Source organism: Acomys russatus, chromosome 2 (assembly GCF_903995435.1).
Source record: "Acomys russatus chromosome 2, mAcoRus1.1, whole genome shotgun sequence".
NCBI lineage: Eukaryota > Metazoa > Chordata > Mammalia > Rodentia > Muridae > Acomys > Acomys russatus.
In genome coordinates, this window is record NC_067138.1 from 66,873,941 (window position 1) to 66,900,126 (window position 26,186).

The 26,186-nt window shown below is 43.4% G+C and overlaps 3 protein-coding genes across 3 annotated transcripts in view; 1 reads left to right on the plus strand and 2 right to left on the minus strand.

Annotated features, from left to right (window-relative positions):
- The window catches only part of Elp1 (elongator acetyltransferase complex subunit 1), a 53,845-nt gene extending 46,618 nt beyond the window's left edge, over window positions 1–7,227 (minus strand). Inside the window, exons 1-4 of the mRNA XM_051162187.1 lie at window positions 7,055–7,227; window positions 4,682–4,844; window positions 3,398–3,550; window positions 815–896 (exon numbers count right to left, since the gene is read on the minus strand). Of these exons, the coding sequence (XP_051018144.1) occupies window positions 815–896; window positions 3,398–3,550; window positions 4,682–4,831 (385 nt within the window). The 5' untranslated portion in view covers window positions 4,832–4,844; window positions 7,055–7,227. The remainder of the gene's footprint in view (window positions 1–814; window positions 897–3,397; window positions 3,551–4,681; window positions 4,845–7,054) is intronic.
- Window positions 6,788–11,950, plus strand: Abitram (actin binding transcription modulator). Its single transcript, XM_051156366.1, is given in 6 exon segments — window positions 6,788–7,299; window positions 7,503–7,618; window positions 8,076–8,127; window positions 8,792–8,921; window positions 10,518–10,664; window positions 10,749–11,950. Coding segments are annotated over 6 exon segments (1,092 nt in total). The 3' UTR covers window positions 10,884–11,950.
- A 4,324-nt stretch (window positions 11,951–16,274) lies between these two features.
- Window positions 16,275–26,186, minus strand: part of Ctnnal1 (catenin alpha like 1) — a 56,210-nt gene continuing 46,298 nt past the window's right edge. The window contains exons 12-19 of the mRNA XM_051162198.1: window positions 25,383–25,420; window positions 21,604–21,654; window positions 21,352–21,506; window positions 20,212–20,260; window positions 17,975–18,031; window positions 17,288–17,401; window positions 16,643–16,726; window positions 16,275–16,530 (exon numbers count right to left, since the gene is read on the minus strand). Of these exons, the coding sequence (XP_051018155.1) occupies window positions 16,471–16,530; window positions 16,643–16,726; window positions 17,288–17,401; window positions 17,975–18,031; window positions 20,212–20,260; window positions 21,352–21,506; window positions 21,604–21,654; window positions 25,383–25,420 (608 nt within the window). The 3' untranslated portion in view covers window positions 16,275–16,470. The remainder of the gene's footprint in view (window positions 16,531–16,642; window positions 16,727–17,287; window positions 17,402–17,974; window positions 18,032–20,211; window positions 20,261–21,351; window positions 21,507–21,603; window positions 21,655–25,382; window positions 25,421–26,186) is intronic.

Consider the following 26,186-nt stretch of genomic DNA (forward strand, 5'->3'; position numbering starts at 1 on the left):
GCATCCAAAAGAGCTGTTAAGAATTGGTTTACGAGACAGGCAAGATAAGAAGGCTCAACTTAGCTGGCCGTGGCGGCACACTCCTTTAATCCCAGCACTTGGGAGGCAGAGGCAGGCGGATCGCTGTGAGTTCGAGGCCAGGCTGGTCTACAAAGTGAGTCTAGGACAGCCAAGGCTACACAGGGAAACCCTGTCTCGAAAAACCAAAAGAAGAAAATAAAAAAGGCTCAACTTGCCTCTAGGCCTGAACCTGCATGATGAACTGACTCCTGCAAGTCATCCTGTGAGCTCCACACCCACAGGCCCTGCCCTGGAGTTACTACAGAAGTTCATAATTAGTAAAAGGACTGTAAGAGCAAGGAAAGTCACGAGGCTCATGCAGAGTCTAGGAAGGTTCTGGGAAGGTGTCTCAAAGGATAGACATAGGCCCATGAAACAGAGTAATAAGGAGGAAAATCTGTGAGCCTGAAGGGCTTAAAAGAGGTTAAAACCCAACTACAACACACACACACACACACACACACACACACACACACACACACACATGGAAAATCGAAGCTCTTCATAGCAACCCTTGTTTTTACAGTAGGTTAAAGTAAGCACTACTGACATTGATTGCTGAACTCAGCAGATTCCTCACTCCCAAAGACCAAAAAGCTACACAAACAACTCGGTATGCTAACACGCAAGACTGAAGAGTATATTACCTTAACATTATAATCTGTTATCATTGTTCCAAGACGTCTGAAACTAAGTCTGTATGACATTAGGCACAAGTCTGACGAAGTCAGTTAGGCACCAGTGAAAAGCTTACCTGTGGCAAGAAGCACCAGTTCTTGGTCAGGACTCCAGCTCATGGCAGAGATACCACTGGCCACATTCCCAACACATTCCAGCTGCATCACAGGAAATTGAAAAGGGACATTTAGAATACCACTGCCTCAATAAAGGTTTACTAGGGACTCAAACAAAACAATCAAAATGTAAACACACAAAGGTGGAAAGAACCAGCAGCCACGCCTTCAGGAACAGTTGTTGAGCCAACAGTCACATAGTTAAGCACAGGGAGTAGGACATGAAACAATGACAAGATGAAATGCTTAGTTACTGATAAGGTCCCTGGGAAATAAAGTCAGTCTAAGAGCAAGCAAAGGCCTGAGGAGTCTAGGGGTTCAGGTCTCAAAGCCCAGCAGCAGGAGCAGGAGAGAGAGCCAGCAGGGGAACCGGGGTGGAAGCTTCCAGGCTTAAAGAGGCTAAAACTCAACTGCAACTAGATGCTGAAGAACACACACACACAGGCATGCAGGACAGACTGGAAGGGAATTTGGGGAGCAGTGGCTGGTCTTTCAGGGAGTAGGGAGCATGAATCTGCCTGTGACAGTGTGACGCCACACAGGAGAAGCATCTTGATGAAGATAAAATGGACTGGCTGGCTCGGGAGTCAGGAGACAATGGGGAAGAAAAGTTCTAACTTTTAAATATGAGAAATATTTATTATTTATCATGGTTAACTTATATGTGATAGGCTTTGACAATTCTCACCATGATTAAAAAAATGGTTTATTAATGCATTCAAAGAAATGGTTAGAGCTACAGGTGCCACAGACGATGACGGCTCACACTCCATTTGGTAACTCCGTGATCCTGACATAGCTACTTAAGCTCTCCAAGCCTCAAGCGCTTCTTCTAAACATGAGAAACAACAAGCTACCTACAAGACCATAGTGAGGAGTAAATAAGAATTTGTATTAAACACACAAAAAAGGGCGTGGTGTAATATAAGTATTTGATAATTATAAGCTATAGTTATTATCCCACTATTAGTAATACTGTAGTCCTGTAACCCAACCAGTGCGAAAGAGATCACAATTAATAGGGTATAAACACTTTTTGTTATTGTTACTGTTCTTTTGAGTCAGGGCTGCCCTGGAACTATGTAGCCAAGCTACCCTTAAAATAATGCCAATCACTTGCCTTGGCTTTCTAAGTAGGGAAGGGACACCATGCCCAGATTCAAAGAAGTATTTAAAAAGGATCAAGATGTTACGTCGTGAGTAAGGTGAGAACAGAAGACAGTAGGTAAAAATGCTTGCTGCATCAGCCTGACAGCCTGAGTTTGAGCCCCAGAACCTGCACAGTACAAGAAAAGACCTAACTCCCACAGCCTTTGCCCTCTATACCTGCCATGGCACTGCCACTCTCACGCACTCACAGTATACATACAAGAATTTTTTTTTCTTTTAAAGAGAAGAGGATGGATAAATGGCTCAGAGGACAAGAGTACTGGCTGCTTTTCCAGAGAACCCAGATTCAATTCCCAGCATCTACAGAGCAGTTCACAATCATCTACAAATCCAGTTCCAAAAGATCTGATGCCCTCTTCTGGCCTCCACGCATGTGGTGCAGAGATACATGCAAGAAATAGTCATATATTTAAAAAAAGAAGACAAGATAAGAAAGGCAAGCCAGCAGTCAAGAGACTAAGGAAAGAGACCCATGTGAATCTGAAGCCTGCCAGGAATACACAGTAAGACTCTATCACAAAGAAATGCAAGAGGGGAGAGGTGGAAGAATAGTTTAAAAAAAAAAAAAATAGAAAAGAAGATGGAAATCCTGAAAATCAGCCTTATTCTAGAGTAAAGAAGCAACAGGCTGCAGCCTATCCTCCCCTCCCCCGAACCTTACAACAGGCTTCCAGTACATCACTTTACAATGGAATTTAGTTCAGTAATACATGTTATAGCATGCAATAGTATATTACTGTAGCATGTATATTAAGAGACTCTAAGGCTCTCCAATCAGAATTTATAACAAACATAATCCAATTAAAGCATTCAGACTTCCTTAATCGAGAAATTCAGATGAAAGATAATATACTACAGTAAGTTCTTATTCAATTTTTTAATTGAATTGTTATCCCATCCCTTGTACCCTCCCTTTCTCCCATTTTCCCCTTACTCCCCTCCCCTATGTCTGTGACTGAGGGGGACCTCCTCCCCCTGTATATGCTCATAGGGTATCAAGTCTCTTCTTGGTAGCCTGCCATCCTTCCTCTGAGTGCCACCAGGTCTCCCCATCCAGGACAGGTGGTCAAATATGGGGCACCAGAGTTCGTGTGAAAGTCAGTCCCCACTCAAGTTCTTATTCAATTTTAAGATCTAATTTGAAATGGAATGTTCCAATTGTCCTGTCTGATTAATAGATGCAGCAGACTAAACCATTTGGTTTGTAACTCCTGAAACACAGCTAAAGTCATTTAATTCGCAAATGTCTCGATACGATGGTTAGATTCGCAAATGTCTCGATACGATGGCTATAAGTTAGAAGATCTCAACACAAAACAAGTGGCTCAGCTAAGGATACCTGACACTTCCTCCTCACAGGGCCTTCTACCTACCTGGTGTGTGCTGAGGTTGCAGAGCACGACATCCCCCGAGGCGGTGGCCACACACACAGACTCCTGATCTAGCAGGTCCTGAATACCCACAATGGAGCCACTCCCATCCTCTGGAAGAAAGCCTTTCGCCACCAAAGGGATTTCAGTCTTCACCTTTCACAAACACAATGTAAGCAAGTCAGTGTTTACATTCAACTCAGAGCCATCTGAGTTCCAGAAATAAAATGTTTCTAATATTTCTTTTTATATATAAGATTTGTTGTTTTTATTTTATGTGTACGGGTGTTTTGCCTGTATGTATTATGTGGACCACGTGTGTGCCTGGTGCCTTCGGAGGCCAGTTGAGAATGTGGGATTGCATGGAACCAGAGTTTTAGATGGTTCTAAGCTGCCATATGGGTGCTGAGAACCAAACTGGGGTCCTCGTTAAGAGTAGCCAGTGCTCTTAACCAATGGACCATCTCTCCAAGCCTTATGATTCTTTTATTACATAAAAAGCTTTCTAAGTATTTTCTCTAGAAAAACTTTCATTTTAGAAATATTACGCTATTGTCTTTAACAAGGAGAGTACTTAATGCAACCCTTTTGCAAAACAAACACAAAAACAAGTATCGTCTGTTTAAAAATATCTAATAAGAAAATGAAGCTAACAACTATGCCCCTTACTCACATTTTTTTCCAATGGGGGGCATCAAATTCAGGGCTTCTACCATTGGACTACATGCCCAGCCCCCTAACTGCAGTTTCCTAAGATTTCTACAACGTGGGCAAAGACAACAAATCACCTAAATAAAGCACATGAATAGCAACAAATAATTAAGGAAACACAGCAGAGTCATTTACAATTTTCAGAAATATCCATGGTTGGTTCTAGCACTAAGGACTGGGATTTTTGCCAGTTTGGGCTAAATGCCTATACATGCTTAAAACACCCTCCAGGTCTGGGGTAAGGGGTTTCAAATCACAGGACCACGAAATACATAAACTGTAAAACCTCCATGGACAAGATTCATGCAAATTCACAGTGGACAAGGTAAACTGTGAGATACCCACATAAAATGTATGGTCAGAGTTTTGGCAACTTAGCTAACAAAGTTAGCAGAGTTAAAAGCTGGCTACTATTTAAGTCCTACCTAGTAAGCCATCGACATAAAGCAAAGGGAATGGCTATTAGGAATGTATAAATTACTTTGGATGTAAAGGGAGACTAAGAAGGAGAAGGAAATTTGGAGGAAAACAAGTAGAAAGCCAAGCCAGGAGCTGGCATCTTCACCAGTGACTTACTTCTCTTTTCACAGGATCTACTTCTATTAGTCCACATTCCGAGCCAACCAGCACCGTCCCCTGTTCAGTTCGGAGAGTGAAACACTGAGGTTTCCCTGGTGCTTGAATATCCCTAAATTCCAGTGTCCGAAGCAACTTCAGGTTTCTCATGATGAAGCGGTTTCTAGGGGAAAAAACAAATTGCCCTTGATGAAAGATTAAGGCCTAAAAGTGAAAGGACTACCTTAACAATGATAAATGGCCATGCTCACACTGAATGTGATTCAGAGAGCAGAGAAGTGGTTATTACATCAATAGGAGGTACCACTTATCTGAACACACCAGCATATACACAATCACACTCACTTCCTAAAGGTGCTAGCTTTATAAAGTGCTAAATTGGAGATTAAACTACAACATGTTAAATCTGGAGACATAATCAAATGATAACCACAGCACATGCCATTATTGTGCCATGATCCAATCTCGATGTTCCATATCCCGCTCCATGAACTCGAGATCTACTCATCAAAATCTGTGCTGCCCTGCATCCATAAAATCCAGGATACAAATGGTAGAAATTAAGAGGACTCTCTTCTTCCCATTATCTGTCTCTGACTGCGCCTACCATCCCGGCAATGGGCCTCTATCTTTACAGGGATGCTGGTCCTAGTCCCTGGCAGTGCTAGAACCAACCTTATCACTGCCAGCCCAGGGAGCACAAATCAGGCATGCTACATCTCCAGATGCAGAAATCCAGCCCCAGGCATCATCCTGAGTTTCTAAGCATCCATCTAAAGTCTGAGTCCTAGTGTTACAGGCCCTTTCTACCATGTGTTAGGTTCTGACGATGCCAACCTCTGCCTTAGTGCTGCTCCCCAGCCACAGGAGCTGCTTCCTTCAGCTTGCCTTCTAAATTACTTCAGTGTTCTTTTCACTTTTCTTTTCCTCCAATAGGTGCTTTACTAATTCTTCATAATAAACCCTGTTGAAATACTATGTGGTCTATACTTTTCTCACTAGACCCTGACAGATAAACACAGCAAAACAACTTGAGTTTAAAAAAAAAAAAAATCACTGAGTTTGGGTCTGGAAAGACGGCTCAGAGGTCAGTGAGTAGTGGCTGCTCTTCCAGAGGCGCCAAGTTCACTTCCCAACATGGACACACCAGCTAACAATCATCTATAACTCCAGTTCCAGGGGATCCCATGCCCTCTTCTGGCCTCCAGGGCCACTTCACACACACGGTACAAGGGAAGCTCATTAATCTCCAATTCCCCGATCCTTTTAGCATGAAAACTGACTACCCTGATTTGTCGTCATTCCCATAATCCTCACTCATTTAACTTTTAAGAAGAACACAACCCTGTACTTTCCTCGATGCTTTCTAGGTTAAGAAAAAGAGTATCTTCCAAATGCTTCTAGGATCATAATCTGCCAATGTCCTTTCTTTGGCACCTCCAAATCCAACTCCCTTAGCTCCATGAATTCAACTTTTCTCCACCCACATGAGTGCTAAAGGTCTCTTCATACAACTTTAATCATGTCCTAATATTCTGATCGTTGCTCCGTTTTCTCCTCCGCTCTTCTTCTACTCACCTTCAACTAGGTAGCTCGGGACAAAGAAGACGATAAACCTATTCACCTAATTATAACTGAACAAATCCAAACTGAACATTAAACTGTCTCCTGATGGTATCATCAGCTGACCCTTCCAAGCACACGAAATGCAACCTGAAAGAGAGAACCTGCTGCTCTCTGACCAAATAATAGCTCCTTTCTATTTCCACAAACTAAAACTTGGTTTTGCCTCTTTTTTTTTTTCCCCTCACTTACACATTGGGGTATTCACTGGTTGTCTGTCGTGGCTGTCAATATACAAACGAATCCTTTACACAACACCTAAGATCCGTTATGTGGCTTGTATTAAAACTTGCTAAATGTTAGGCCTTGAAGACAAAAGGCTACACAATCACTACCATCACAAAAATCACGACTTAGGCACACCGGCTAGGGAAACGCGAGATACGCTACTCCACAGAAAAGCCTCATGCGCGAGAAGGGACCCGCAGCACAGCACAAACAAAAGCCTCTATCACCTTCCACGGCTGGCTAACAAATTCGCCAATGGAGGGTCTATCTACTCGAGGCAAGGAATCCCGCAGCTGGGGGGACAGGACCCTCCTTCGCGGCAGCTGGGTTCAGCAGCGCCCCCGGTTGGCCGCAGGGGAAAGTTTGCAGAAAGCATCTGAAACGCAAGGCGAGAGGAGATCCACCCCGCCCCGCTGGCGCGCACAGGCAGAGGCGCAAGGATCTCCCCGGCACCAGGACAATCGTGGACGGAGAGGACCAGGCCGCGTGCAGCGACTCGGATTGGGTCCCACGAACGCTCACCTGCGACGCCCCTCGCCTCAGTCCGCGACTCCGAGCTCTCACGGCGCACTAGGTTTGGAAGGGAACCGCCCCTGCACACGGGAGACAGAGACACGCACGACTGATGCACGGAACCCTCCAGCTACCACAAGCAAGGCGGAGCGAACGTGGCGCGAACGTGGCGTCACCAGCGAGGCGCGCTGTCTGACGTCACCAGGTGGGTGTGGCCGAGCGCGCCCAGACAGTAGCTTCGGTAGCCTAATCCGGTAGTCTAGAGGCGGTAGGGCCCTGCTGTCTGCTGTCCATCAGCCCTTTTACCGCCCAAACGTATTTGTCCCGCAGTTGGGCGTTGGCCCCAGAGCACAGGTAACTGGGGCAGGGGTTGAGGGGCCGCGGGGCCCGGGAGCAGCGCGCGTGCGCATAACGCTACCACGCGCCGGAAGTACAATCCCCTGGCCTGGACCCTTAGCGTGGAAGAGCTAGGGTGTCCCGAAGTCAGACTGGCCTAGGCAGAAGTAGTCATGGCTTCCGAACCCGCGACGCCATCCCTTGTGGATCGATACTTCACCCGCTGGTATAAGGCGGGTAAGTGCGGACTGATTGGTAAACTCTGCTCTACCGTACAGGCGGGATGCCGCGGGGACTCCCGCGACGCTATGTAAAGCCACCGTGCTCTTCCCTGAGCTTCCTAGTCCCAGGAATACAGGTTTGCACTGTTGGGAGAACTAAAATAGGCTCGGTGCAATATGTGGGTTGTTTGCACGAAAGGATGTGAACTAAACTAAGGGCTCCGCGTTGGCCGTTCTGGGCTTAAACACACTGCCAAGAGTTTGTGTGCCTGGAGGGATCAATCCTACACGGAGGCGATTTTTTGCATAACATACAGACAGCCTCACAAAACAACAATACAACGTAAACAATGTGGTGCTTATAATAGTGTTTCTCTAACAGGAATAATGTATGTGCTCATTTAAAAGTGACGAGATGGAGGAGCTAATAACTTTATCTGCACAAACAATTCTATCTGCATTTATTCCTCCAGATGTTAAAGGAAAACCCTGTGAGGACCACTGCGTACTCCAGCACTCCAACCGGTAAGCAAACCAGGAATACTAAATTATCAACACTTTTCTTCAGGTAGTTAGCCTGATGTCGCCTTGGGTTGGATATGAGCATTCATGAACTTGTCTTCTGCTGTGTTGAAATGGTGTTCTAGGGGTGTGGTGGCAGGAACAAGGCTTGTTCAGTCATTTACTAGTGAGCCCACCTGCACTAACCACTGAACTCCCAGAAACTATGGAATGGCCCGTTGTGTCACGCCGCGTTACACAGTCTTGCCTTGTTTTTCTGCTACCCCGGCTTTACTTGCGCTACTATTCCACTTCCTGGGATGGAAATTCAATCCTATTGTCTCCTCATGCTCCCCGCACTACACTTAGGCTCAATGGCAGCCAAGAGACAGCGATAAGAATGGGGCAAAATGAGCCAGGCGTGGTGGCACACGCCTTTAATCCCAGCACTCGGGAGGCAGAGACAGGTGGATCGCTGTGAGTTTGAGGCCTGCCTGGTCAACAAAGTGAGTCCAGGATGGCCAAGGCTACACAGAGAAACCCTGTCTCAGAAAAAAAAAAAAAAAAAAAAAAAAAGAATTGGGCAAAACGAAGGTGAGTTTGGATAGTTGCCTCTCCACAGGAGCACTGTTACCGAGGACGTGTCCAGCCAGGAGGTAACAGGACTAACTGTTTGTTCTCCTTGTAGACTTTGTGTTATCACACTGGCAGGCTCTCATCCCGTTCTTCAAAGTGGCAAAACTATTAAAAGTATTTCCTATCAGATCAGTACCAACTGTAGCAGACTTCAGAACAAAGTATCTGGGAAATTTAAACGGGTATGTTCCTATAACTCTGTGATCCCCCCCCCTGAGATTTTCTATACCCATGCTCCGATGGATCCAGTCAGCCATAAGAGACTTTTTCTAGCAGTTCAATATAAGTTTTCAGTAAAAACAACACCCCCTCCCCCAAAAGGGAGGTATAGTGTCTTATCAGTAGGTTCTGTAGTCCCATTCTTCTTATCCTCAAAGAGATGAGATGGAAAATGGGCCTTTGCCTGTAAATCCGAGCTCTTAGGTGGCTGAGGTAGCAAAATTGTAAGTATGTGGCCATGTAGGGCTATCGAGTGAGTACACCAGGCTGGATAAGGCTGCATAACAAAACTCTCGAAAATAATAAGAATCTTGGCTCCAACTGCCTGTAGTCGGTATAGTATAGAAAAATATTCTTAAAAAGAGGGCCAGTGTAGCCAAGCAGTGGTGATGCACACCTTTGATCCCAGCACTTGGGAGGCAGAGGCAGGCAGATCTCTTGAGTTTCAGGCCAACCTGGTCTCCAGAGTGAATTCCAAGGGCCACGCAGTGAAACCTTGTCTCAAAAAAATCAAAACAGGAAGAAAAAAGAAAGAAAGAAAAGGCGGTATATAAAGCATACTCTCATTCACCTGCTTAGAGATATTTGTCAAACCACCCTTGATTTACCCATCCCCCAGAGTATCTGAAACAATGACCATAAATGCTGTCAGGAAGTGTATTAAAATGTACTAAAAAAAGGGCTTGTATTTCGGTTAGTTTTCTGGACTTTATTTAAACTTACATTTGTGTGTGTGTGTGTGTGTGTGTGTGTGTGTGTGTGTGTGTGTGTGTGTGTATGCGCAGGAGCCTGCAGAGGAAGGGGAGCTTGTCAAATCCCCTAGAACTGAAGTCGCAGATGGCTGTGAGCTGCTGTGTGGGTGCCGGGAACTGAACCTGAGTCCTCTGCAAGAGCAGGGAAGAGTCTTGTGATATGTCTCACCAGCCCATTAGTTTTGTTCTTTAGTTAGAAAAATATCCCTTCTTCACAAAGTCTCAGCAATTGACCCTGTAAAGAAGTTCTTTACCTATTAATTTCTAATATAAAAGATAGGCATCTTTTGGAAATCTTTAGGCTTTGTTGTTTGTTTGTTTGCTTGGTTTTGTTTTTGAGACAGGGTTTGACTACGTAGCCCTGCCTAGCCTGGCCTTCACTGTATAGACCAGGCTAGGTTCAAACTGAGATTCACCTGACTCTGTCTTCTGAGCACAGAGATTAAAGGTGTGCACCACCATACTTGGCAGAAGATAGGAATCTACCTTTGTAGAATATTGTTGCATGTGTCATGGTAAATTTTATAATATTGTTGGCAGTGAATTTTTCTATAAGTTGAAATCTTTGTACTTGGCCACATGTAGATTTCTTATTTGCAATTGAAAAATACATTTTTAGATAGTAACTAGACTCCCCATGATTATATGATAGGTTATTATGTTGAAGTACATGAGTGGTTTTACTTACTTAAATCATTTTGCTGTAAAACCAGTTCCAAGACTAGATCCTGATTTAATGGTGAGGGCTACCTATCAGAGGAAAATGGAAATACACAATTAATTTGCTTCTTTCTTCTATTTACCCAGGGGGCACAGTTTCTAACAGAGCTCGCACCTCTGTGTAAGATTTACTGCTCCGATGGAGAAGAATATACCGTATCTAGCTGTGTTAGAGGCCGGCTGATGGAAGTAAATGAAAATATTCTTCAGCAGCCATCTCTTCTTCAAGAAAAGGTGAAGGTGAAGGGGGAAGCATAGCCCTGTCTACAGACCTTTAGAGATCAGTTGGCCATGCTAAGTGCTGTTTTTCTTCCGCAGCCATCCACGGAAGGCTACATTGCGGTAGTGCTACCGAAATTTGAAGAAAGTAAAAGCGTAACAGAAGGTTTACTGACACAGCAGCAGTATGAAGAGGTCGTGGTAAAACGCAATAATGCCACAACAACCACATAAAGGGCCTAAGATGGAGAGACGGCACGGGATTCTCAGCCTTCCTGGCCTAAACCGTCAGCGCACTGAAGAGAGCCAGTGTCCGAGAAGCATTGCTCACACCAGCTGCAGGAGAAGCCCAGTCCTTACCTAACCTAGTTTCCCTCTTTTGTCTTACCATCACAAGCCTTGGTCCCATTTGTATTCAGGCTCTCAGCTCTGCCTTGCCCAGGTACTTGCTTTGTGTGTTGGGAAGTGGGTGTTAGCTTGCACATAGAAAACAACTTACTACTAGTTTACCTTTTGTTAAGAACAGCTTCTCATTGGCTTGGAACTTTGCTAGAAAGCTCATGAACTTCAAGGGAGAGTCTGTCTCCTCTGCCTCCCATCTTGTAAGGCTGCTATTATAGGGACATACCACCATACCCAGCTTTTATATGGGCCTGGAAACCCAAACTCAGGTCTTCGTGCTTTCAAGGCATATTAGTTACTTTTCAGTTAATGTGATAAAATACCATCATCAAAAGTAACGCCAAAAAGAGTTGACTTCTTGTCCCATAAGCTCCCCGCACAGTACCCCCAATAGTACCACCAATACTTGGGGGCCAAGTGTTCAAATACCTAAGTCTGTGGGGGTCATTTTTTATTCAATCTACAACATTCTTCCCATGATGCCTATAGACCCATACCATGCAAAATGCAGTCAGTCCAGTATCAAGTTCCCATACATTAGCATCTCAACCCTGTTTCCAAGTCTCTTCCGAGACTCAATGCAATCTCTTAATTGGCTCCCCTATAATTCAAAATAGCAGTTACATACTTGCACATACAATGGCACAAAATGTACATTCCCATTTCAAATGGAAGGAAAGATGACACAGTGAGGAAATAATGGACCAAAGCCCAAAACCAGCATGATAAAAACCAAGTCCTGCAGCTCCACCCCTAAGGGTTTAATTTCAAAAGGAATAGATGACTGCCCTTGCAGCATTGCTGCCTGCAACAGATATTTCCTGGGAGTTTCTGCTCTACATCGCTCTTCCTTGGCAGATGGCTCACAGCCCTGGTATCCCCAGTGTCTTGAGATCTGCCCTACAACCCAGGTTTCACCTTCACAGCTTCACTCAGTGGTCTCTCATGGCCTTCTTGCAGAAACTCCATCTCTGCCATATGTTGCCTGGCCTTGGCGTTGTTTTCTATAAGCAAATAGCCGGGACCTTGTGCTGTTTTTCACAGGTTGGAGGTTTATCTGGGTGGATTCTTGCCTTGACCAACTGTGCCGTTGTTCCAGTGTTGAGCAGGAGACTTCTCCATGGCACTAATCTCTAGTAGTAACAGCCATTCCCAAGACGTGACTTGGGCAGCATTAAGCTCCTTTGTGCTCTTTTCTCCAAGCGGTACACTATCCTTTTTTCTGACATGCTTGTTTTCATTGGTCAACATTATACTGTCTTTAAATAGTTAATTCTAGAGAAATCAGTCCATAATTTTTTAATTCAGCCGCATAGAAAGCAGCCAGATTCTTTGTCAAAGGGTCACATAAATGGGCTCTAGCTACTTTGCTATTAACAGACCTTGTTTCCTCTAAAACCTCAGGAGCCAGGCGTCTACTGTCTAGTGCTCACAGCACTACAGTCTTCTCGGTTCAAAACAGGAAGTCCTGCTTCACAGTGCTCTCAGCATTCAGCCATTTTTCTAGTCCAAAGTTCCACATTCTTCATAAAACATGGTCATATATTTTCAGAGCAGCAGCCTCACTTCTCGGTAGCAGTTTCTGTATCAGTAGTTGCCTATATGTTGCTGTGATGAAGCACCATGACCAAAAGCAACTCAGAAGTTTATTTTGGCTTACTGTCACAGGAGGCTGGATGCCCATGGCAGCAGGCACAAGACTGAGAAGCCACGTCACACACTGGAAGCACTCTGTGCAGTGGATGTGGACCAAGGCTGTAAAACTCAAAGCCTGCTTCCTCCAGCAACTCTGTGTCTTAAAAATTCATAACAGCCCACCAGCTTGGGACCAAGTGTTCAAATACATAAGACCATGGGAGACAGTAGAGATAAGGAGCCTGCAAGGGAAGGGAAGGAGTCAGGTGATGTTCAGGGAAATTTAGTAGCTCTGACTGTCTAGCAACCAGGCCACTTTTTTGGCTGTGACTTTCTAGGAATCAGGCCACTTCTGCGGCTCTGACATTCTAGCAAGCAGGTACTTTATTCATACGAGTTTCGCAGAACAAAGAGGGACTAAAAATCATCCAAGTGGTACAGAGTATGTTCGATTTTTCATTACATGTCCAGGGTCACAAGTTCAGTTATAATTAGAAAATACAAACATTGTTTTTATTATTAGCCCTACACCTCCAGTTTAAAGAAACCAAAGAATGTCTCCTCCAAAGCAAATACATTTAATATATGACTGCCTGCTTTAGGTTGCAGTGTTGGCCGTTTGTAAGCACTCCAGACAAACAATATATGTGCCAGTCTTTACGAATAACCAATACCAATAGCTAACTTCTTTTACCATATGTAGCAGCGTCTATGCTATAAAGTAAGAAAAGTTTATTTTAGTCACCCTATCTTATTTCCTGAGTTTTATTTCTTCAGGGGTGTACCCTATATAAACCCTCCCCCCCCCCCAAATCTTTACTTTTCAGAGAGCTCTAAGCCTAAAGAGGCTTTGAACTGTAACCTTTTCTCCTGGCCAGTCAGAGTTTGTCAATTGTCTGTTTACCCTGCACCAATTCTGCTGTTTGAGTTTGCTCAGGGCAGATACCCTAAGAAGATTCCTGAGTAACGGCCTCATCTAGCTATGTGCTTAGCAGTGCTTAATGACCTCCGGGGCAGAAGGAAGACTTCCAAGTAGTGGACAGCGATTGCAACAATCCACTCAGCTTTGCTGGAGCTGTGTCAAGCAGTTGTGCTGGCTTCATCCCTCGCCGTTTCTAGTGGATATGGCTCTGCCATATGCCAAAAGAAAACAGAAGACTCCTTGGTACTGGTTATAAGCCACATGTAGGTGCTAGGAAGTGAACTCAGGTCCTCTGGAAGAGGTGCAGTGCTGTTACCAACTCTGCACCATCTCTCCAGCCCTTGCTTGTCTCAGTTATATTTTAACTGTTTGGTAGTTTGGAGAAACAAGACTCTCTGACCTTCCCAAATCTGCTTCAAGAGTGAATTGGAAAGTCCAGCCTGGCCCATTCTGTGGCTTCTTCCCTCCAGGTTGCTGGGAAGAGGCAGGGATGAATGTGGACTCCGCCTTCCACTCTACATGGCAAAGCTTTGAATCTTACAAGGGCCTCTCCTAGCAAATGGAAGAACTGTGCTGCCGCTCAGCTGGCTCTGTAGATGCAGTGGTGGTGACTCTCGTCTTGCACATGTTAGTGACAGCTGATTTGTAGTAATGAAGGTACTTGAGTCTGTCACCCAGAGGTGCAGGTGCCTTAGAGCAGAACAAGTTGTTTATGTTATCTAAGCTAGAAAACAGCTATGAAGTTCTGGGTTTAGATTAGACACGGACACTGAAGACTATAAATGAAGACTTTAAACCACGCAGTTTTGTTAAGGTTGTAACATGTAGCGACTGCCATTGCCTCTTTTTAATGAGATAACGTAAGTGCAGCCAGGCCAAGTTTACAAAGAAGGAACTGAGAAGTAAAGCTTCCTGTAACTAGGAGATCAAAGCTGAGTTTTCCTTAAATAATTTTACACTGGAAAACCTGATTTGTAAGTTCTTCTATCCTCTTGTGCTATTGATGTCATGTTATTCTGTTTCCTGACCCCTCCTTGGCAACTCTATTTCCAGGTGCATAATGGTATTTTGTAAATACTTGTAGGGAATTTTTTAAAAAAATATTTTTAGTTCATAAGACAAAATGTTTAACCTAAGTGTCACCATGACTGTCCCTTAAATACGTCAGTCTTGACAAAGTCTGTGACTTGGTATCTTCAGGGAACATGCTGGGCTGAAAATCAGGCACACAGCAGCAGATCGTCACTTTGAGTAGCAGAAAGGATTCTTAGATACTTGAGCTGTAAGTCTCTTTCTCAGGCTGTAGCTTTCCCCACTAGTTTTATGACAAGAGAATGCTTGTTGCACAGACCAGAAACCATGCTAGAAGTACCGTAAAATACACACATAAAATAGTACAGGTTGCAAAGGCCCTTTTTAATTTTATCACTGATCAGTATGCCTCTCCCCAAATTTTGTTAATGGATCACAATTAAGCCAGCCAGTATGAATTTAGTTATTGAACATAAAATTTTTATTGAATTGTGCATATCACATGATGTTTAATACTAATTAATAAACCTAGGTTGTTTTAGTCAAAGATACTGGTATTGTTGCCACATACCTTACGTTCATAACAATTTTATTGAGGGATCTGCTTTATTATTAAAGTATTTACACTGAGAATCCAGTGAAGTTAGCATCCTGCTTTTCAGTTTAAAGTAAATCAGAATTTCCACTCAGGAGCTGGTGACAATACTGTCTGTTTCACAGATGTTCTGTTCAGTCATTCCCCTAACAGCCACCTACAAGATTTTACTTTTGAAAGACTGGTTACATCAGCATCTGTGACTTCTACATTGCACCTGCTGCTACTACTGCGCATGCTCTTTCTCTGAGCTCTAGCTCTAATGCTCCACAGTACAGCAAATCAACTGGGTGATTTCCTGGGCAACCATTTCCTTGCTTTACAATGCAGCTTACAAGGCAAACAGGTGACCAGCAGAGGCACTGCCCCAGCCCAAGAAAAAGCTTAAACCGTAAAGTTAAAAAAACAACTTATTTTATAATGAGCATTCCAATGCCACATACATAAAATACAGTGCACAGGTATCTAGAATTTAAACAGCCTCTTGGTTTCAATGTTCTGTCTTCTGTACCTGCCATTCCATCAATACTGAGAAGAATTATTCAGAGCTCTGTTTTTTAAACCAGTAAGAAATACTTAGGATTCCATCCACTATTCAGAACTACTTGGTCAGCTGTGCATACCGCAGCTAGAGTAAAAAGCCATTTCTTCTGAAGTTGCTCCACGGGTCTTTGGAGTGACTCCTGTTGTTTTCCTTCTGGAAGTAGGGAACAGACAGGTGCAGTCTAACAATCTTACCCAGTGAGATGCTTGTTAGAAGCAACGGTGCTAGCAGGGTTGATCTGTGACCAGGCACTGAGGGACCCTTACCCTGCTTCAACAAGGATGGAGAAGATCCATAGGTCTAAGAAAAACTCTGCATTCAGCCAGGCCATTGTATGTTTTCTGCGAAATTAGTGTTGTAGATAGCTTAAAAAACAGCTCAGGGGGCCCCCGGGGAGTGCGCATTTGCAACTGCATCTTTGGGATTCAGCCATCATTAAGACAGTTGGGTGTTTGGTGTGCAATTGAACAACTCCCTGAGCACAGTGTCTTTCAAATTGTGTTGCCATTAGAATCTTAGCAAATGCCACAGCAATATGACTGCCAGTAAGCTTTCTAATCTGAAGATCAGAAAAAAAAGATTTCAGCATTCTCTTTTAAAAACTAATGGATTTCTGCAAGTACAAAGGATCATTGGCTTTTTTAAAAGGTCAGCTGTACCACATGCTATTCCAGAGATGAGTCCGGCCTGCTCAAGTGTTCCCATCTGTGATATCTTTATTTGTCGCTGAGACCCATCTGCTATTTTCCATCTGAAGGGAAGAGGTAAGACAGTTAGTTAGCTTCTGCTGTGCTCTGAAAAAAAGCTGCACACTATCATATTCCTTTGCATTTATAAGGTTAAATACACAAAAGCAACCTCACCTTCTTCAGTAGCTTATAGCAAAGTGAGAGGAGCTGGACCACAAGAGCCATCATGGACCTTATCTTTGTAATACACTTGTCGACCTATGGTGACAAAGCATGTGTGTCATTCTAACAGTAGTACTTTAAAAAATGTTGTCATCTACTTGGTTTTACAGTGGTCAAGTTTCTCCAATATGGAGATCTAAAAGATCCTGAAAGGAACAGGTCAGGGTAGCTGTGGTGACTTGGCTGCCTGGTCTCATGCTAGGTTCTTGGAACCCCAGGAAGGAGGCTGTGTATGGTCCTCTCGAACAGTCCTCACTGACAGTGCATCCCCTTCACACTCCGCCCAAATTCCTCAGCTATATCACAAAGGCCTCTACCCCCAAGTCATTTATGCCCCAGAGAGAAGAAGAGTCCAGGTGATGGACTTGGAAGTGCCACTCAGTGCTAGGAACTACTGTGCAGCCTCTGATGGAATTGTTAGTGACCTGCTGCTCTCTGGGGTCAGTCACGGAGCAGCTGCTTTCAGACAAGTGTGAAACAAGGAAGCAGATTCTGTACACTTCAGCACCAGGGCTGGAGCTAACCTGACAGACAGACAGACAGACAGACAGATGAAACACTGACAAGCATTTCCAGAGAGCCCATCCTCTCCTTTACCTTTAGCAACACTTTACTCTGCAGAGACGTCTTCGTTATTGTCTGAAGCTGGTGGCACAGAGGAATTAGCTTGTTTATTTCCAGGAGGAGCATAAGTTTGTCATCATCTTTTAGCTGAAATATAATTTAGGAAGTTATTACAACTTCAACAAAACTCCCATCTTTGATACATCTTTTTAGAAAGCATCTCACATGTAGACCTGGCTGACCTGGTACTCACTGTGCAGACTAGGATGGACTCAAATACATAGAGAGCCACCTAACCTATATCTTTTTCCTACTTAGTGCTTATTTCTGTTTTCATATACAAATAAGGAATAACTGAAATCTCTTAGGATATCATCATGAAACAATGCTTGTTTTGATCAATGTACATTTTCCACAAATCATAAATATTTGTTACGTTTTGTCTTTTGGGTGCTGCAGACAGAACTCAGGACTCTGTGCCTACTCGACAAGGTCTTCCACTGGGCTTGATCCATCTCCCCCAAGGAGTATAATCACACAAAAGTACAGAATATAAACAGAATAACAAAAAAAAAAAAAAAAAAACCAGGATAACAGAACAACATGTTCTCTGAATTTGCTCATAGCCTATGTCTTACATAGCTCCATGTATTAGTTATATGCTCCTACTGTGGGCATGTAGAATCACTAGCACTAGACACGGAGGGAGACACGAATTACCTGTTTTGAAAATGACTGTACACTTGAAGTAAGCTTTAATCCCTCTGCAGCAAAGACCTGAGAGTGAAAAACATCACTATTTTAGGTCAATGTTTGCTGGATGGTTGGTAAACAAATGTTCTCAGTTATTTCACATAGTTGAAAAATAACCCAGACATTAAGAATTAGTCACAGCCTGCTGGGCGTGGTGGCGCACGCCTTTAATTCTAGCACTCAGGAGGCAGAGGCAGGTGGATTGCTATGAGTTCAAGGACAGCCTGGTCTACAAAGCGAGTCTAGGAGAGCCAAGGCTACACAGAGAGACCCTGTCTCAAGAAAAGAAAAAAAAAAAGAACCAGTCACAGATCTCCAAAATGTTTCCATTGTATCACATGAAACGCAAGGGTTTAGCTGGAATCAAAATGTTTTTCCAGACCTAAGGCAAATCCTCAGAAAGGCTCCTCTATACCTGAAGACCTCCAGTTACTCTGAGAGCCACCTAGACCTGGGGTCCACAGCCGCACAAACTGGCTAGTCCTTTCTGAAGAGATCCTCAGCTCACTTTATAAGATCTCCAATAACAGGAGTCATTTTTCTTCAGAGTATAGGCACTGGTAACTTGCCCATGGCTCAGTAAATAACTGAACCTGTACACATGTAAGCAACCCCAATTAAACAATGGGTTATTAAACAATCACAATAACAAAAAGGCATGAGCGTAGGAAGGCATGACTTGAGAAGAAGAAAAAGCAAGTTCCATGGGGGGGCAGATAAAAGAAAGAATGCAGACATGGTTGGTGGTGAGTAAAATACATTATATACATGTATAAAACTGTCAAAAAGTAAGACATTATTTTTTGAATCCTCAAGTATAAAAGTCATAAATCCTGGGGAATGAGGTCAGGTTAGAATTCTGCTGCATTCACCTATCCATGACTAAATTTGCCTCCAAACAAATCCCACACCAGCTATCTGAGAGGACCAACCCAGACAGTTAGAATTTGTTGTAATTTTCAGATTTCATCTGTTCACCTTGCATTTTACAGTTTAGAGAACAGGACTATGGAGAGGAGTGAAAACTAAGGCCAGACAAGTAGAAGGAACAGTCAGGTCACATTAAAATGCAGAACACATAAGACACCTTAAAATGTCATCACAGGGGGCTGCAGAGATGGCTTGTCTGGCAAGAGCACTCGCTGCTCTTTCAGAGGACCCAAATTCAGTTCCCAGCACCAAGACACCCACAACCACCTGTAATTTCAGCTCCAGGGAGTCTGACACCCTCTTCTGGCCTCTGAGGGCACCTTCACAGTGGCATTGGCACACACACAAATAATCTATAATAATAAATCTTTTAAAAATGCTACCACAGCCTGGTGGCACTCAGAGGAAGGATAGCAGGCTACCAAGAAGAGATTTGATACCCTATGAGCATATACAGAGGGAGGAAATCCCCCTCAGCCACAGTCATAGGGGAGGGGAGTAAGGGAAAAATGGGAGGAAGGGAGGAATGGGATAACCATTGAGATGCAATATGAATAAATTAATAAAATATATTTTTTAAAAATGCTACCACAACAATAACGGATCAAGACAAATGTACCTGGCAACAATAATAAGGCAAATATCAGAATGTTTTAGGAAGAAAAATAGTCCTGGTAGCAAGCTAAGAAAAGAGTATGGGGAGGGGGGCGGTCAGAGAAAGAGTGAACTTTGACCTTCTTGTCATTGCTAGTTAGCATGATCTCAAGGTGAAATGCCCCTTTGCACCTTTCCCTAGCCCTGAAGGGGAAGCCAGCAGGCTTTCTCTTAGCTTCAGTCGGCCCTGAATCTAAGGCCTTCTCTCAGTTCTCATGGTTAATGTGGATAACTCCCAAATCTCTGTCCACTCATTCCTGATACTGGCCTTTGCAGTCAATGAGAGAAAAGCACAATGCTTGATCCCCCTCTACAGCTGCTGCTCTCCCTCGGTGTTCCCAACTGCAGTCAACGTCTCCATCATAGTGTTAGTTGAGTCAGAACCGTATAACAGAACGTTGCATCACTCCACGGCTTCTCAAGCCTGAGTGGACTCACCACCATCACTTGTTCTGCCTCGGAAGTGCTCTTCCCCCGCCCCGCCCTCCCAGCTCTCTCACTTCAGTACTGCACCCACCCAGCTGGTGCCATAGAGCAGGCTTCCCACCCCCCTCCATCACCTTCCTCTTCTTAGCCTACCGCCTCTCATCTCTCCGAGTACTTGTGAAAATAAAACATACCTCTAGGAAGTGAATTAAGTCCTGGGAGGTTTTCAGTGGCCCCTCTCCTCTAAAACAGAATGAGTTATTAAGATAAATGCAAGCGTGGAAGTTGGTTTATATAACAGTGCTTTACAGCAGAACTCGTTTTAAAGAATAATATGAACACATTGATAGTAAAATTATACAAACTAATTTTATAATGCAAAGAAAACTGAAACAGGACAGTTAATTAGTGTCATTTGTCCTTTTCAATCTGTTTTTATTATTTTGCTTCATGAGTAAATATATGAGACCGGATAATATGTCTCAACCAAATCCATTTTATTTATTTATTTTTTTATTTTTTTTTTGGCAATGAAAAAAATATCAGACCCAAAGCCAGTAAAGCCTCAGTTTTAATTTCAGCCCCAGCAGGAACTCAGTTTCAGCTTCAATGAGGTATATGTAAAATTCCAGTTCAAAAATGTAGAATTTAACCATAAAACTAATTGTGTTGACCAGTTTTATTCAGGAGTTTAAAAGCTACCAAGAATTAAAAGCTCCAAAAGCTGAGAGGTAAATTTCAACAGAGCAACCAGCAGGACACATGGGAGGAACAACGGTCCAGGCACAAGTGGGGAAGGCACACCCCAGGAGCAGCAGCGTCTGCAGCTAACGGCTCTGAGCAAAAGTGCAGACACCATGATGAAATAACAACCTGCACTTCAACCATAGGAGATAACTACATCACGGGGACGTGCCTAAGTACAGAAGGCATTCTACGCTTATGTATTACAGGAATTCTGTTTTCCTGAGCCTCAGGATTTCGCTTCCAAAGCCACTTATCCCAGCCTGAAGAGCTTAAGCTAGGCTCTGTTATGCTGTGGCGTTGTTCCTCACTTCCCAATCTATAATTAACTTTTTAAAGATTTATTTATTTATGATTCATGCCTACAGTCCCAGTACTCAGGAGCCTGAGATAGGAAGACTGCTGCAAATTTCAGGCCAGCCTGGGCTGAGGTATAAGACCCTGTCTCAAAAAAAAAAATTAATAATAATAATAATAATAATAATAATAATAATAATAATAATTATTATTATTATTATTATTATTATAGCAGTAATAGTAATAATAGTAATAAGCAAACATGTAAACAAGTCAAAATATCACTGCATTACCTAGTAAATAAATACAGAGAGTAGGCCATCCTGGACATGTTCCGGCCGTGTCGCACGATCTCGTTGTCTTGGTCCTCCCACTTCTCAACCTCACAGTCGGCATCGGAGGTGAGCAGACCCAGCTTCAGCCCGAGCTTGGCTATCTTGGCTTGCTCCTACGAACACATTGCAATCACAGGCCTGCCCTTGGAAGGACCATCTCACAAGTCTGTCACTACTCATGTAAGACTGTTACAGGACCAAAGAGCATACCTCTGAATCAGCTTTGTCGGGCTTTAAGGACTTCAGGTTTGCACTGTTCTTCTGTGACAATAAAAAGAGTAGAAAACTAACATTTAATTGGGAGGAAAGATGGCAGTAATAGAAAACAGACAAACTTGCAATGAACCATAACTTGACCGTACCCCATAAGCAGTTAGATTGAACAGTTAACTGCACTTGTAAATAAATATTCTACTAGGTAGGTGACTGCTGCTCAGAGCAAGTCATCGGTTTGGAATCCAGGACCAGGGGACAAAGGCGAGAGTCGTGTGCAGCTGTCTGTTGTCTGTGTTACTAGCTGCCCGCTCCCTTTCACAAGGTCTCTGGGGCCTCAAGACACCACGTAAAATATCTCAGACTCCACTGATATTGTCCCTCGGAGCTCCATGACTTCTTCGTTACAGTAAGATGGGCGATAACAAATAACAAATTTGTGAGTTCTTTCCTAATGGTTGTGACTCTACAATCTAATGCCTTCAAATCTCTGAATTTCAACGCCCTCTCTGCCATCACAGAGGTGTATCCTGAAGGCCAGGTTGTAAAGACCTTACTTTGAACTTAGAATTTAATGTCAGCCTGTGCTCAGTCGTCTCCTACTTAAAAAAGAACAAGTTTGTTTTCCCATAACTATTGAGAATGCAATGAATTTCTTCAAGGGAAGAAGCCTATCATAGGTCACCAGGCTAGTTCAGAGATGCCTGTTAACTCCAAGAGCAGAGAGCTGTAATACTCCCTACCACTCACTAAAGCAATGCTTCTTTGAAATTTATATTCAAAAGTTCTTTTGAGATGGCAGCCCACAGTGAGACTTCTCCTACTCAGAGACATGTTAAAAGCTCCCATAGTAGCCAGGCACAGTGGCATACATCTGTAATCCCAGCACTCTGGGAGGCAGAGGCAGGTGAATCTTATGAGTTTGAGGCCATCCTGGTCTACAAAGCAAGTCCAGGACAGCCAAGGCTACACAGAGAAACCCTGCCTCAAAGAACATGAGTGCAGGACAGGGAAGCCAACAGAGACAAAGTGGCCAAGAACTGGAGAAAGCCATTTGTCCAGTGGGAACACATTCAAATTACACACACACACACACACACACACACATCATATATTTATATGTATAGGCAAGATGTGAATTACAGTCATATGCCTGTCTAGCTTTTAAAAATTCCAAACTTTTAATTTTAACTTATGTGTATGGGTATTCTGCTCGCCTGAACAGTCTGTGCACCATATGCACCCTGGTGCCCTTGGAGGCCAGAAGAAGGGACCCTTCTAGGGTTACAGAAGGAGTAATAGTGATCAAGCCTGCCACCCAGTGGACACAGTTTGGAAATGCAGCTTATTATATAAAGCTGAAGATTTTTCTAAAAAAGGAGCTACAGTTTTCTAAAAAAAACTTACAGTTAGCTGTGCTACATATAACTAGGGAAATGATTCATGTTTTGAAATTATGTTTCTAAAGATTGGGGGAATCCACTAAGCTCAATAAAGTCTTCCTTCCATTCAATGGATTAAGGCCTGCGATGTCTTTTCTGACTTCTTTTTCCAAGTACTGGGGATGGGGCCCAGGCCTGTGGACACAGCACGAGCTCAGTGGGCCACAGCATGAGCACTCTCTCTTATTTTGTTGTTGTTGCTTTGGTTTTCATTGTGTGCCTGTTTTGTCTTGTTTGAGGAATCTGTCTTAGAGGCCAGGTTAACATCAAGTTCATGATCCTCCTGTCTCAGGCTTCCGAGTGCTGCAGGTGTGCGCTTTCATGCCCGGCTGTCTGATGTCTTTTCTTATCCAAAACTGCGTTACAGGAGCCCCAACTTACAGCTCCTCAAACAATATACTTGCTGGGAGGTGGTGGTGCACACCTTTAATCCCAGCACTCAGGAGGCAGAGGCAGGTGGATCGCTGTGAGTTCGAGGCCAGCCTGGTCTACTATTGGAGTCCAGGAGAGCCAAGGCTACACAGAGAAACCCTGTCTCGAAAAACCAAAAAACCAAAAAAGAAAAAGTCAACTCATCTTTATTTGATTAAATACACAGTATATTAACTATTGTCGTCTACTGGATTCAACGTGGATTAAGATAGATAAATTAGATAAAACGCCTACTTCCAAACTGTTTGGGTGATTAATTGTGGCATAAATAACTGTTTCTTAAAAATTAACAAAATGATTTTGCAGTTTTATAATAATTTTTCATCTCTGTATTCAGTTTACAAAGGCATTTCAGCACTGAAGCATGAGGCGTGTGTGTGTGTGTGTGTGTGTGTGTGTGTGTGTGTGTGTGTGTGTATGCAAGTGCACACACTGTCCAGAAGGCTGCAGTTACAGGGGGCTGGGAGACACCCTAAATGGGTAATGGGAACCAACCTTAAGTCCTCTGTAAGAGCAGTGTGCACTCTTAACCACTAAGCCACCTCAGCAACCCCTCTGTCCTTTTGAAAATGCGAGGATTTGATTGGCCATCAGTTCTCATCCTCTTTATCAGTCACTCCACTGCCATTTCATTCCAAAGACATAAAAGTGTTATCATCTGTCTTGTTACTGTCCACACTGTCTTGATACCAAGTGTTCACTACCACTGTTACTAGTAATAATTAATAAATTCCCTGTCCTCTCTTTATTTTTTTATATAAGACTAAATATGTACTAATACAGCAGCTGTTAGCCACAATGTGGCCAGTCTGAACTAGGATGTTTTATATGTGTAAAATACACCCGAGATTGCTGGGCGTGGTGGCGCACGCCTTTAATCCCAGCACTCGGGAGGCAGAGGCAGGCGGATCGCTGTGAGTTCGAGGCCAACCTGGTCTAGAAAGCGAGTCCAGGACAGCCAAGGCTAAAACAGAGAAACTTTGTCTTGAAAAAAAAAAAAAAAAAAATACACCTGAGATTTTGAAGATTTAAGATGACAAAGAGGCTAAAGAGTTTTCCACAGTTCCAAGTTGAGTGGTAAAGGGATAATGTTTGGGACACACTGGGAATAAAATATATAAAATCAACTTCAATTTTTTCTTTTTCTTTGCATAGCTACCTAAATTTTTAATTATGTATGTGCCTGAAATACTATTCTTTCTTTGTCATTGATGCGATGACTCACACAATTTATTTATTTATTTATTTATTTATTTATTTATTTATTTTTGACTATCAATTCAGACCAGACAGGTCTAGGCAACCGGAAGACACAGTAAACAGAGTATTTCCCACCCGGTGCTCAGTGTGACACCAAGCCAGCAGGAGCTGACCAAGGAGCACTTGATGACCTGCGGTGTATATTAGACCCCAGAGGGACCCTTTGTTCGTGCCTGGGGAAATGGTTGTAGCTTCAGGCTGGGTATAGTCTTAAGTCTTGACTCTCTCATCTGCCACCACACTTTCTTCTCTCTGAGAAGCCACTTCTACAGTCAGGTTTTATTTGTTTGCTGTTTCCCCATACATGCTCCTGAAATTTGGGTATCAGGGCAGTTGATTGCTCAAAGACTAGTCCTTATGATAAAAGATCTTTTTCCATAGTCTCTGTGTTCTAAATACCCTGCATTATATTCATGATTCCAGCACCACTCTGCAAAAGAAACCATAGATATGGAAAGGAAAGCCCCTTCCCACTTCACCGATTCCATTCTTCTCTAAACCCCCAAAGCTGAACACACCAGAGAAGTGACCCGGCAGAGTGGACATTTACCATCCTAACTTGTCCCTGTTGCTGAGGGAGAGTGATAGCAACAGGCAAGAAGAGGGTCACTTAAATTCTGAAAACAGAGCGCTTGTACTCACCACGGGCTTTGGAAGTGAAAGCTGGTCATACTTCTCCCCTACAAATAACATACATCATTACTCACACTTAACGTTTTCAATAGTAAACAAGAATGTCACATTACGTGGAATAATCTAGACTGTCGATCGTGTGACTCAGATATGACAGTATGACTTGGTTTACAGAGGTGAAACTGCCAACTCATCTCTACGGCGCCTGCAATGCCAGAGCTCTCGGCCAAGGAAAGGGAGAACGAAAAGCAAAATACATCCTGGGAATTGACTTCCACTTCCAGGCAGCCTACTGTTCCCAGAACCAGAATCCTCTTGTCAGGCCCAGCATCAGTTCTTCGTCCCTTCCTCCACATGGCAAACCCAACCTCCAACTAACTTCATATGTTATTCTCCCTCTGGGAGGTGAGCCCCCACAGGGCTGGGGGCTGTGAGTCAGACATGCAGCATGGAGCTGGCCACAGGGACGGGAGGGACCCGCAATGTCCATTTCACCCGCTGCTCAACCTGCTATCTTTCTGGCCTGCAGATCAGTTTACAATGGATAATGATTTTGTTTTATAAAGCTAGTCTGTGATAGCTTTAACTAGAATTTAAGATATGATTTGTGAAAGAATAAATTTTTTAAAATAAGTCAAAAAGACTACCAAGAAGAGACTTGATACCCTATGAGCATACACTGGGGGAGGACGTCCCCTTCAGTCACAGTCATAGGGGAGGGGAGTAAGGGAAAAATAGGAGGGAGGGAGGAATTGAGGGATACAAAGAATGGGATAACAATTGAGATGTAATATGAATAAATTAATAAAATAT